This window comes from Pezoporus occidentalis, unplaced genomic scaffold, assembly GCF_034315485.1.
Source record: "Pezoporus occidentalis ecotype Australia unplaced genomic scaffold, CSIRO_AGI_Poc_V1 ctg164, whole genome shotgun sequence".
Taxonomy (NCBI): Eukaryota; Metazoa; Chordata; class Aves; order Psittaciformes; family Psittacidae; genus Pezoporus; species Pezoporus occidentalis.
The window spans coordinates 1,754,300-1,767,850 of NW_026913466.1; the positions used below are offsets into that span (position 1 = coordinate 1,754,300).

Sequence of the window (13,551 nt, forward strand, 5' to 3'; positions counted from 1 at the left end):
CCTATAAAGTACACTTAAAAATATGAAGAAAAGCTCACTGTGCTTGGAGCAGCTACGCCTCACTGGAGTTATTTAAAACCTTTGCTTTTGTCACCTCGGGTCAAAACTTATCCTTCCTGAAATACTACTGACTTAAAACAAGTTTGCACCAAAGAGGAATCCAATTCAGTGCCTTCAGGTAACAAAACATGGCACAAAGCCTTTGTGCTAAATATATATTTTTAACTCCAAATTCATCTCTTCTGTGACTTACAGCTCGAGGGGGTTCAGTTCCTTTTCTTATCATTAGCTACAGCGGATGAAATTATTTCTCTTTGAAAAGGAATATATCTGAACCCTCTATTTTCTCTACACTATACCATAACCAGTAGTAAAACAACAGTATTGATTCATGCAAATATATGTCAGTGCAAAAAGCTTGCAAAAGACTTGCAGAAACTCAATACATTCTGCAGGTGCAAGTAACAACTGCTTTTCTAAAAGCAGATGCTCCATTTCTTGTTGTGACATCCTAGGATCACATGCAGGAATGCTGGGTTTGGGGTCCTACAGCCCTTGGAGCCTCGTTCTTCCTGTTACAGATAAAACAGTTTGATGCTTGCACATGCCCTCCTTAGTCCAAAGGACAGCATTTATATGACCTTGCAGCAAAAGAAATAAACATTCACAGTTCAGCCCATCAACACCTGAGGTCATTCTGATGGGAGGAGAATAATTCCTAAAATCATAACGATGCAAATACTTGTTAGTTAGAAGACAGTTATTTTCTGGTATGTTCCAGAGTACCCACTTCTTTACTCTGTAGACCCTTGAGTCAGAAAACTTTTGTACCTCTCCTTGACATCAGACAAGACAAAAATATTGTCTCTAGTTAACCAAGTATGCCCTTTTCATTTTTTTATTAACGAGATCAAGGGTTTGCCTTATTTTTAACATAAATGACAAATGGAGAAGCTAAGAAAGAGTTAAGAAGGGTCTACAGTACAGAAAGGATATTAAAAGATCTAAAAGCAAAATCTCAATTCCCTTTGGAAAACAAAAGAATTACTTTTAGAACAGTATTTATATAACAATTATGTGATGCTTAGGACTTGTTAAAGACAAGTTTCTCCTTAAAAAACTTCAACAGATTTCCTTAGAAAGACAAGGATTAATGCCATTCACCAGTCTATGCCATAACATTTTCTGCAGAACTACTTTTCATCAGTTGAGTACTTCCCTCCAGAGACACTATTGTGTCTCAATCTATACTGACATATAAATTTGCCTGCATCTATACATACAAGTACATGGACTTGACATTTCTTAGGATTCCTCTGGCATCATCCAGAGTCAGTTTTAGTCAAAGAACCAGACTTTCATGTTTACCCATCAACACTCTCGTTCAGCAAAGCACTTAGATACATACTCGGCTGTTTTGCTGAATCAGCACCCACAACCCAACATCCTACTGCTCTGTGCGGGCACAAAACTCTGCTGAAATCCAACTGGTTTTTCATGTCAGAGCCTTGCTGATACAGGAAAAATGCAGTCTGCTAAGTTTAAGCCATTCTAAGTCTGTGATACAATTACCTCTTCTAAAATACATAACCTTTCTCTGTATTGCGATGCTCCAAAGTTCTTCAGAATTTTTGTGTGGCTTTGGAAGATAAAAATACTATTTATGCATAAACCACAAAGAAACAGCACAGGATCTGACTCAATTGAGCTGCTCGAGAGACAGGCAGAAAACCAGATTAAAAACCCAAATTCACACAGGAACAGATCACTAAACTGCAGTGCTGAAGAAACATTAACTCAGAGGACCTAGATTTAGTCTAACTTCCCAGTTCTGACCAGTCTTTGTATTTAAATTGCTCACTTGAACACATCATTTACTGCTTGTATTACTTCTTTTTTTGTGTAAAATTTAGATAAACTATCAATAGTTTTTATGTCTATTTTGGCTTCTCAAAGCTATCTCACCAGCTCACTGACATGAAGTTAGGAATTCATCATTTGGCTCCCTATCAGATAAACAGCTGACATGAAGATGCTTCAAATCACCATCATGGTGCTCAAAGGATTAAAAAAAAAAAAAAAAAAAAGGAAAAATGAGAACATTTTTCACCATTAAAGGCTCATCAGTGGTTCCTAATTAGTATTTCTCAGCACTGAGAGCATGACAGGCTCTCACAAAAAGAGCATGGCAGCAGTACAGGTATGAGACAAGCAAGCCACAGCATGTGAACCAGCCTTCTGCTCCTCTAACTCTTCTCTCAGCTTACAAGTCATGCTCAGTGTACTGGTTAATATCATCCTCTAAAAGACTGCCTAACCAGACCATAAAGGGATAGCGCTGGGTGGCTTTTCAAAGAACGTAAAAATTGGCTGATTACAGAATCACAGAACCACTTAGGTTGGAAAAGACCATTAAGATCACCGAGTCCAACCGTTACCCCAGGACTGTCAAGCCCACCACTAAACCATGTCACTAAGGACAAACTCATCTTCCCCCCATGGCTGTCCCTCATGATGTCCAGTCACAGCCGCCCTTCATCTGCCCCTTCATAGTGGCCCACAGTATACATCTGCCAGCCCAACCCCTCATGGCCACCCATCACAGCCCATGGCCACCCCCCACAGCCCATGGCTGCCCCTGCTCTCCCCTCAGGATCTCTCCTCACAACCACCCCAGAACTCCCTTCATGATCTTCCCTCATGGCCACCCCTCCTGTCTCCTCATGATCTGCCCTCACAACTGCCCCAGCACCTGCCTCGTGGCAGTCCCTGCTTTCCCTTCACCATCTTCCCTCACCCTACATGGCTGCCCTGCTCTCCCCTCATGATAAGCATGAATTCCTGCATCCTGTATGGAATAACCCTATGGAGATACATAGGGTTGGGACTGACTGGCAAGGAAGCAGCTTTGCTGCAAAAGACCTGAGAGTTATGGTGAAGCAAAGTGGGAAACACGAGTCAGCTGCATGCCCATGTGGTACAGAAGAATGACTGCACATGGGTATATTAGCAAGTGTAACCAGCAGGCTTATTAATTTATTATGTCCCTCTATCTAGCATTTCTGACAACATTTCTAGAGTATTGTGCCCAGTCTCAAGAAAGGCTAGACTGAGCCTGAGAGATTCATCTGATCAGCTTCACCGCATCACTTGATGATTATGAGAAAGAACTGAAGGAAAAGGGAGATGGAGAGTGAAATCTCTATCCGCTCACAAGTTGCAAACAGTCTGTGCTTTACTTCAGCCCTAATAATTCCAGGGCCAACCTCTGTCCCTTGGTTCTCATCCTTTAACCACAATTTAAACAAACAAACCCCCCCGCACCTCTGGAAACAAATGTACTGAGGAAAAAAAAAAGCTTACCATTTAATTACATTGGGAAAATACCTAGCAAACACTGTTTAAAACAAAGCAATGTGTGTGAGTGACTCCCAGCATATGTATTTTTAGGCTGTGTTCTTTACCTACCAGTGGAAGGACTACACTGTTTCTGCAAACACCATGTTTATGGTCAGGGGAAGCTCCTCTTCAAAGCAAACCAAAAACGATGTCATGACAAGGCCTGTTTCTTCCTCTTGTGATGCTTATTAACATGGCACCCACCACCACCATATCTGGGGGGGGGGGGGGTACAGATCCAAAAGATACACCAGATACAGGCAAAGAGCCTTACTGAAAACGAAGCACACATGCTCTGAACAACACAAGATTACTTACAAGAACAAGTATGCAGAAAGAAAGAAAAAAAGCTAGGATAACAATAGAGAACCAGGGAATAAAGAGCTGTTGAAAGAAAACCACAGAGACAGACCGAAAATAAGCAGATAAACCAGAATGGGCATTCTTACAGTAAATGGGTAAATTCTTCAATATATCACAGAATCCTAAGGGTTGGAAGGGACCTCAAAAGATCATCTAGTCCAACCCTCCTGCAAGAGCAGGGTAACCTAGAGTACATCACACAGGAACTTGTCCAGGCAGGCCTTGAATATCTCCAACATAGGAGACTCCACAACCCCCCTGGGCAACCTGTTCCAGTGATCTGTCACTCTCACAGTAGAGAAATCCAATATAAGATATCCAATTCTTACAGTCTCTCCATCAGCCTGACCACAACCACAAAACTCCACAAAGAGATAAAGAAAAAATTAGAGCAATTTCCACCTTTAAAAGCTCATCAGGTGCTTCCTAATTAGTTATTTCTCAGAACCTTTCACAAGAACCCTTACAGCCCCTACAGGACAGCTTCACAGAGAGGTGTCTACAAGGAAGGCACAGGAAACACTAAGTATGAGGGAAGGAGAATACAGCTACATGCGTGAATTGAGGTTGGTATCAACACCACAGCTGCGCTGCTTTGTCGGCAGCAGGAATGATCTGCACTGCTGGAGGATCTACTCCAGGAAGCTTGAATGAGACCCTGGGCCAGGGCAGGTCCACAGGCTTCATCACCTTTCTATCTTCCTCCCAGCCCAACAGTAAAGCAGGGAAGAAAAACAGAAAAAACAAGTTTAAAACACATTCCCATTCCTTCATGGAAGGACCTATCTTGTTGATGGCTTAGCCCTCAGGGTCTAGGGCAAGTATGTGTCTCAGCTGCCCTCCAATCAGACAGACATCATGCACCCAAATGCACAAATTTGCCAGCAAGTAAAATAAATACATTTCAGTCTTTGATTTAAGCCACATTAGGATAGAATATTTTTGCTCCTAAGACTACAAATCCAGACTTGCTTATGAGGTTATTCAAGGCTATAGCGTGTGCAGTTCTGAGTGTTTATGTGGAGTTCCTATTGCAGGTTGCCAGACCTTAGTCTAAGCCCACTTCAAAAACATAATTCCTTCAGACAGGCAGGTAGCTTGCCAGCAGTTCTCTTCTCCATCCTGCCTTGAACTTTCCATGGGGAAGAAAAGGCTCACAGTAATCGAGGTTTTCTTTGCAGTCTTTTTCTGTACAATTAAAGATGTATAAATAGGAGCTTACAAGAAATCCGTGTACAAGCTCAAAGTAAATCAGATTCAGATAAGCATTTAGCTACATACATCTGAGCCGTAAGAGAGGGTAGAGGAATAGACAAATATGCTTTGAAATACTTATGCAGACCATTTTCAATGTGAAGTTAGCAAGGTGTATTCTTCATGCTATCAGCGTGAAAAACATGCAATTTTGTAGCTTGCGTTTGAATATGCATCTCTGTGCATCATGCCATCCAACACCTGGCGCTTTTCTGAGATAGACTTCACACATTAGTACCTTAAAATGCAAGAATGGAAAGAAAATAAAACATTAACACAGATTCTGTCCAGAAGATCGCCTATGTCTAAAATGATAACAATGTTGAAGGTACTGGAATGCCAGCAACAAAACCTATACCAATAGCAGCAGTGGCAAACAAGAAAAAGGCGTGCTCTTCTCCAGCAGCCTCACTGCTCCAGAAACCAACAGTAAGCTAGAAAAACCTCAATATATAAAACTGAACACCCTCGGGAGGTGGCATGCTGCCCCCTGCCTCCCCCAGGCTTTACCACAGGCACACAGGGATTTCATTTATACTTCTTAGTCTTATTTATACTCCTCGGTTTTATTTATACTGGCTTGGTAATGGTTCAAGCCTGAACAAGCAGGGGTTCTGTACACCAGCAACTAAGAGCTGAGCTTGTGGTCCCCTGGCCATCACACTGACAATAGCTCATGGGCATCTGCCACACAACTAGAACATGCTGCTTGCTCCCATCTCTATTTCACCTATAGACACAAACTCCCTGCCTTTAAAGTATAATTGTTTAAGTTAACAGGACTACTAACAGAAAAACACTGCAAAAGCTCTATCTAAACAACCTTCAGAGAACAGTCCTTCCTTGATTGTAACTATATCTGCCAGAGATCACTCCCTGACACACACACTTCAGAATACATCAGTTCTTTATTGCTCTTATCTCACTGTACTTACTATACTCTGTAAAGCACATTAAGTAGGTGTTCTCATTAAGAATTTATTGCAAAAATAAAAAGCATGAAAGAAAAACCAAAACCCACAGGACCACAGAGTGCTTCCTCACCTCCTCTTAAACTGTGACCCTTTCCACTCCCTTCTGCTATCTACTTCACATGAAGATAGTGGGAAGAATGAGTCTCCAAAAGAGAAGTAACTTTGAAACTAGCCCTGCTCTGAGCACGGGGCTGGATTAGACTCCCAGAGGTCCCGTCTAGCCAAAATTGTTCTACTATTCTACTTATGAATAAGCATCTGATCAAATCCAAGTCCATCGTGCTTTTTTAAGAGTTTGCTTCAAGAATAGCTGCCAGAGGAAACACAGAATTAGAGAGTAAAACCAAAAAACCACAACAAACTTCAGGACAGACATGCTAACAACCAATAGTAGTACTGTGCTTGATAACACTTTTAAATTAGTGGGTTAGTTAAAGCTGGCATTAAGAGGTAAGCTGACTTCTTGGGCAAGCAATCTCTTCAGCAGCAAAAGGGAATTGTGGTTGTGATCAATTAAAACAGTTTTTATTTTCTTCACTGGCACCTTCTTTCAAAGCCGATTTTTCTGCATCTCTAAATTCAGATTCATTCCCAGCAATCGCTCTTCTCAGCCAAGACCAGCATTCACATCCTCAGCTCAAGCCGCAGACGCACTCAGACACACCCTGGATTGCTCCAAGTTCATCTGGAATGAAGCTATTGCAAAACCTTAGCATCATGTACTATTAAACAATCGAAGTTACTAATGTTGGATGGATGCCCTCAGGAGGTCAAGCCCAGAGAAAGTCCCACAAGGCTTGAGGGCTTGAAACAACATAATTTTCCATGCCGATGATGAAAAGAAGCCAAACTGTAGCACATTTAATTGCTCAGCCCTGTCTCTTCCGAAGCTGGTCATCTTTTCCACAGTGAGGACATCTCAGATTTAAGCAAACCATCTGTCCACTGTCCACTTTTCCCACTATCTCATTTTGACTAACTGTATATCCACTTGGCCTCCTCTCCAATGACCCACGCTGTATGCTGGACACATAAGAAGAGGCTTCCCTTTGCAACCACAGGAAGAACTTTGACAAACAAACATAGCGAGAAGAATCACTTCAGCACTTGAAGAAACTACAATATAGGTACTTGAACTGTACAGATCTCTCTGTTCCAAGTTACTGTAACACAGTTTTTATTTTGATGAACTAAAATAAGGGGGACTTCATTCTAGATTACAGCCCTCAAAGGCAGCACTGAACTGAAAAGGGGTATACCCTTTCAGCCCAGCTCGGGAGAGAGACCCCAGCTCAGCTTCACCAGCACAACCCTGCACCCAAGGAAGTAAAAACAGCCTCTTGGCAGAGCTAATAGCTCCACAGCATCACATACTGGCAGAGCTACCCTGCTTTCACTCCCAAAGGCTTCCACAGCAAGCTTTATAATATATGTGCACCACACACTTCTGTTACTTTCTTTTTAGAATAAATAACTGCAAAAATAATTGACATTACAACTGCAGTTCTTTAATGATTTTAAAGGGGAAAACAGGTGCACAAAAACACTCACACAGGAACAGCACTGCTCCTCACATCACTGTACCAGCAGTTATGATCACAATAGTTTTATATAAAACCCAGCTGACCTACATTTTTCCAGCATGAAAAAGTATTTCTGATCAATAATTCTGAATATATACAATAAGTTCCAATGAATGCATGATTTACATAATGTCACCTACCTGCAGCTGCAAAGCACAAAATCATCAAAGCAAACACTGAAGTCGCACAACTTGAAGACATTTTTGCAAGCGCTGTATCTTCTCAAATCAACTCCCTTTGTAGCTCTTCATGTAGATTTACTTCCTTTGAAATTTGCGGTGTGTTTTGAAATCAAATCTTCCAGACTTCTAATTGCCTACAGAAAGAAGTAAAAAAAAAATCTGAATACAAATGTCACTTACAGAAGCATTACCAGGTATTTAAAATTATCACTCTTGTAATAAGAGAAACAGAATTCTTTCTAAAAGGACTTTATTACCAGATAGCCTAGGTACTGACAGTTCAGTACTCTTCCCTCTCCTGAACTTCTGTGCAGCTGCTGCTCTTTCATATTACACATTGTCCAAGTTGTGATCTTCTTGGAAGTGAAATCCCAGAGTTCTTTCTGTCAACTGAAGACTGCCAGTAGTACTCATAGCTTCAGACATGTTTATTTTAAGTATTCAGACTTTCTCTGGGACATATAAACATTTGTTTGCTTAATTATCTGCTGTTACCTTTATTACACCACAAAGCAATGTTTCACATGTGCTTTAGCTGGTTTACTGGTAACACGATAAATTTAACTCATTATTTCTCAGTATCACAAATTCTGAAAACTTTTCCAGGCCACTTGACAATAAATACAAACACAAAGCTGCTCAGAATCATTATGTCAAGAGATTTCGAGAGACGATATACCAGGTCAGTAAAACAACTTAAATATGCTATACAAATGAATGGTGATACAGCTGATGCCCACAGGCGTTAAAAGCATAGGGAATTCTGACTGTAGAATGCACACTGCAGACTCTTGAGGGGAAACACTCACTAGATGTGCAATATCCTCCTCCACTTTTTTAATCTATTCTCAGTCATCTAGAGGTCTATAATGAGACCACAGACCAAGCAGGTAAGGAACCAGAATGTTGGTATTGTATTCAATCTAATACAAATCTTACCTACTTTACTTCAATACCAGCTTTCAGGAGCAGACAGTAACAGATGGTGCCTCAGCAACCACTAACACTCACCACAAAGCAATGCAGGCAATTACTAATAACCATCACGGGGCTAAATGAGAGCAGAACGTTGAGTCAGGACCAACATCTGAACCGCAAAACATGAATACCATTCAAAAAGTTCTTGCTGACACTAAACTGGAATGAAGTGCAAAGACAAAAGGCTAGGCTCTGTTATGCAGCATGTGCTGTGCACAATCAAGTCTGCACAAGGAAGACCTGTACCTAGACCAGCATTTCAAGACACCTGCTCATAGCACTGCTATGCCTACAAGGAGAACACTAGAAACTCCTTTGCAGAACCTCTTTATAGGTTAGTTGGCAGAGCCAGCACTGCCCTGTGCGGAGGGAGCTGCAGCCACCCACCAGGAAAGGTGTGTCAATGCCCAAGCACTGAACTACAGCCTCCACCAGATACTTCCCTCAGCACCCTGCTCCAAGCACCTCTGACTGGTCTTGGCAGTGCCCCAGGTCTTCTGTGTAGAAGAGCCCAGGAGTGGCTCTGCGGGATGCTGAAGCACCCAGACACCACACTGCTGCAGGACAGGAATAGAGCAAGGAAAGAGTTGAGTATCTATCACAACACAGGGTTTCTTGCAGGTCACTTTCAAGCTGAGCATCCTGTAAGAAGCACATTTACTTTTGTTCCCTGCTGGCTTTTGACACTGGATATTTTAGGTTAAAATTCTGTAACTGGTTCTCTCTCATGCGTACCTCCTCGTGGCCTGGCTTCCACTGACTTCGAAACATTGTCATACCACAACAGTGAATGAAGGAAACCCCTAGAGAAAAGCTAGTTCTGCTAACACTGCCTACTAATCTTTATCTTCTACCTGCTAGTGCTTAATCTGGGGAAAAGGAGTTAACTCTTCATTCTGAAGAGGTACACGTCACTTTGCACAGCGCAAAAAAGATCTGGGTATCTTGTTATCTGCTATTCATGAAGTTATGTATGATTAACGTATGACTGGATATTGCAAACTTTTCCATCAAATTCAGACTGTGATTACCTGTGAAAAGATTTATCAAACGAACCTAAAACCTTGACCTCAAAAATTAACAACCTGTGAAACTATCCTTGGACATTTCAAGCAACCTTAGCCACAAAACCAACCTCAAACTGCATTTTTGTGCTCTGCCATGCACTGTCCTTTTCAAAACTGGCCCTGAATTTAGAAATAAGAGATTAATTCATCTAAGAGAAAAACATTTCAATAAATAAACAAATACCTACTTATATATCATTCACATAAAACACCAATTCTGTATCATTTCACTTATTCCATCTTAAAACATAGCACTGTTACCAACGATGAATTTTTCCTCACTTACAGGTTCACTAGCACAAACTATTCTTTGCTAGGATCAACACCACCACACAACCTGACCGAGGTAATAAGACACTGCAACAAACTTCTATCACTGAGAGCAAGACAAACAACACAGCCTCTTAAAGCAGCAAGAGCCCACCCCAAAAACCCAACCAAGCACGATTCACACAAAGATTTCTGCTACAACATCTTATAAAAGATGGATTTTGAAGAAAACAGTTCTGGAGAAGGATGAACACGCACACAAACACAATGCTAGAGAGAGCTCAAAACAGGAAAACTTCATAGAACAGCAGCTTCCTTGGGCAATTTATAAGGCTTGTAAAAATTACTCATCCTGAACATACTGGAAGCATTCAGCGAGTTCCTAGATATCTTGCATCTCTCCCCAGAGTGTAAAATTATACAGCTAAACCCTCAAATCCATGAGGGATACCAAACTCTGTGGTAAATTAAGGTAAACAGGAATAATAAATTGTTGACAAGAGTGTTGGACAATCCTGCAATACAGAAGATTTTGACCCTGAAAATCCAAATTAAACAGGTTTCATGACAGAATGGCAAGCCATAAGGAATTCGTGACTTCCACTGGCCAGTCAAGCACAGGAAGTTGGCAACTGGTGTTGTCAATGGTTCCGTGGACCTTGTTTAGGCTAGAAAGAATTAGTCTCTGCAAGTCTCTTCCAGCCAGTGTGTATTTCATGTTGACAAATGAAGGGGGTTTTGGCAATAAGAATTCTATACACTACCTTGTCCCCTGAACACCAAAAGCAGCAGCATCATGCAGATGTGGCACATACGGACATGGGTGCACTTGGCAGTACTGGGTTAACAGTTGGACTCTATCATCTTAAAGGTCTTTTCCAACCTAAACCATTCTAAGATACTATAGTGAAGGAAGTCAACTCTAAGATGGAATCATTTTTTGCTATTTCTCTAGCTAAAAAGAAACCTACTCAGTGAGAGTATTCAGCTGATAACTCCATAGTTAAATGTTGCCATGAAGAAAAAATATCAAATAGGGCAAATCTTGAGGTTCTAGCCAGTGTCACCTATAAAAGACCATCATAATGTCCTGCAAGACGTCCTTAATAAGCATTCTGAAACTTGAGTTCCTGATGTATAACCATTCCATCAACAACAAGCAAAATATTAATCAGAAAAAGAGTAACTACAGCACAAATGCTCACTAATAAACTGAATAGCAAAAGACAAGCCATTACTTAGATCACCCTTCCACCAGCACAGACCTCATTTTTCGGTGAGGTTTTTGTAAGGCACACAGCTGTTCAGAAAAAGGGAGCACAGGGAAAGAACTGGAGATAAAGCAACGCTGACAAGAATCCCGTTCTGTGCCGACCACCTATGTATGTTAAAAGGCCAGTTACCATTAAATTTGAGAGAAATGATTTAAAAGGGAAAGAGAGTATATACACATTGCCATCTCTATGTAAAACCAAGAGAGTCATTTGATGCCTGCCACAAGCCACTGACCAGTAACATTTACAACACGTAAGTCAGAGCAGGCAGTATATGAAGGGAAAGCCCTAGGCTTCTACACTGCAAACCAGTTAAGTCCACACAACAGGGGGACATTTCCTTTGAAATAAAAGAAGAAATCTTTGTAAAGGGACCACAAACCTAAATTATTTATCCAAGCAGTAAACACAAGTGCTAGTTCATTTGAGATTCAAAAGAAATTTCCGAGAGAATCATCTTTTCCTTTGGGGTATATCTGGGTGGCTATTTCTGTAACTGAGGTCACAAAAGAGCATATTAGAAATAGGATCAAAAAAAATCCAATGAAGAAGAGCAGGAGAAGCTGACATGAGAGCTCAGGTTTTCCAAACACTTCATGCCAATGCTTTATACTACTAGAAGCTGCAAGAAAGGCTGGCAAAAGAGGGCATCTGCAGCCAGAGCCATTGGAGACTCTGCCTAAGAGGCACACACTTGGCTGGGGTCATTTTCACTGAAGGTTGCTGTCACAGAGGCCACTGGTCCTGAATAAAAGTGCACAAGAAGGCACAAAAGAGCCTGTTTTGTTGAGAAGTATCATTTTGCAGATGCAATCAGGAATGAGAGCTACTGGGAACATCAGGAAGAATCTTATTACTACTAGATTTTATTAGGTCTGAAAGAAGACTGGGGGAAACACACTGAAGTGCGTGAGGACAAGAGGAGGAAGTATGAGGTTTTAATGTGGTCTGAAGTAGGAGCCTCTAATGTCTATGAGAATTCTAATACATTAAAGGGGACAGGCCACTGCTCTAAATGCGAGTTTCTTGCAAATGAAAATGACCAAGTGTAAGCCCTAGGATTAAGCTCTGCCTTCAGAACATTTGAGCACCTTTCTACTCAGCCTATTCCTGTACTTCTAGCAAAATACCCATAACATATTACTCTTGGGATCCGTGATCTCCTTAACTTCAGTTTGTACCACTGGTCTTCTGCTGGTCAGTTTAATTTTGCCTACTTTTTCAAAGCTTCTCTGCCCAGCTTAACCTAGCAATATACGTGCCTGCAGGTGGCCACGACCACAGATCTGGTGGTGTTTCTGTTCCCTATTAAAAGGCTTCTATACCATAGGAATTTGCCACATTTATTGCTGAACTGCATTCTTATCACTTTATTTTTCCTTTTTATTTCTGTTCCCTTAAGCCTTTTCCCCAATAGTCACCATCTGTTTCTTTAATCACAAACTACCTTTCCCCATACAAGTTCTTCCCTTGCCTTAACTCTATCCTCCTCGATGTCTAACCTTTTCCTCTACTGCCTGAAGAATAACTTCCACTTCCTCTCCTCCTTATCAACATGGACTCTGGTAATTCCCTCCTCTTTCCACACATGGTGCCAGAAGTTGCACAGCTCTCTACAACAATGATAAACACTTCTCTACCAAAAATCCTCCTCTTATATGTCACAAGTCCCACTGAAGTGAATGAGAATACTAGAGTGAAGCCAGCAGGATCTGTCCCTTTGTGTTGTTTTGCCATAGCAACGTGAACCCAGGTTTCTAGGCCATCCAAGGCAGCCTTTACAGCCAAAACTTTTTCACTTTTTGTTTGTTTGCTTGCTTTATGCATGGCAACCATTTCACTCAACTAGGTTTTCTCCCATTGCTCCGTGTTGGTTCCCTATGCAAAGGCATGAATACATGCATGCCATGCAGAAGATAAAAAGGCAATCATTTGTAATCAAGCAGACTCAAGATCAATAAAAGAAACCCCCTCCCCCCACAAATGGTCAACTACACCAGTAGCTCTTTCAAAACCTCTTCTATTCCTAGATGTGTAGAGTTTATTCATAATACTACTCCTATCAAATATACATGTTAGCAGATTTCTTTTTTATTAGATCAGATTTATCCTCTGTCAATTCTGCATGATTTGGACACATACAGGTCAAAAAGCTAACAGGGCTAGAAAACATTAATGTGGAACTGAAAATTTGTATCTATTTTTTT

General features: G+C 41.1%; 1 protein-coding gene across 3 annotated transcripts in view; it reads right to left on the reverse strand.

The window, feature by feature from the left end:
- The window catches only part of TGFBR3 (transforming growth factor beta receptor 3), a 119,132-nt gene that overhangs the window by 97,101 nt on the left and 8,480 nt on the right, over positions 1 to 13,551 (reverse strand). For all 3 annotated transcript variants that reach the window (XM_062613156.1, XM_062613155.1, XM_062613157.1), the window contains one exon: positions 7,714 to 7,889. In XM_062613156.1, the coding sequence (XP_062469140.1) occupies positions 7,714 to 7,774 (61 nt within the window). In that variant the 5' untranslated portion in view covers positions 7,775 to 7,889. Of the gene's footprint in view, positions 1 to 7,713; positions 7,890 to 13,551 lie in introns of those variants that run through there.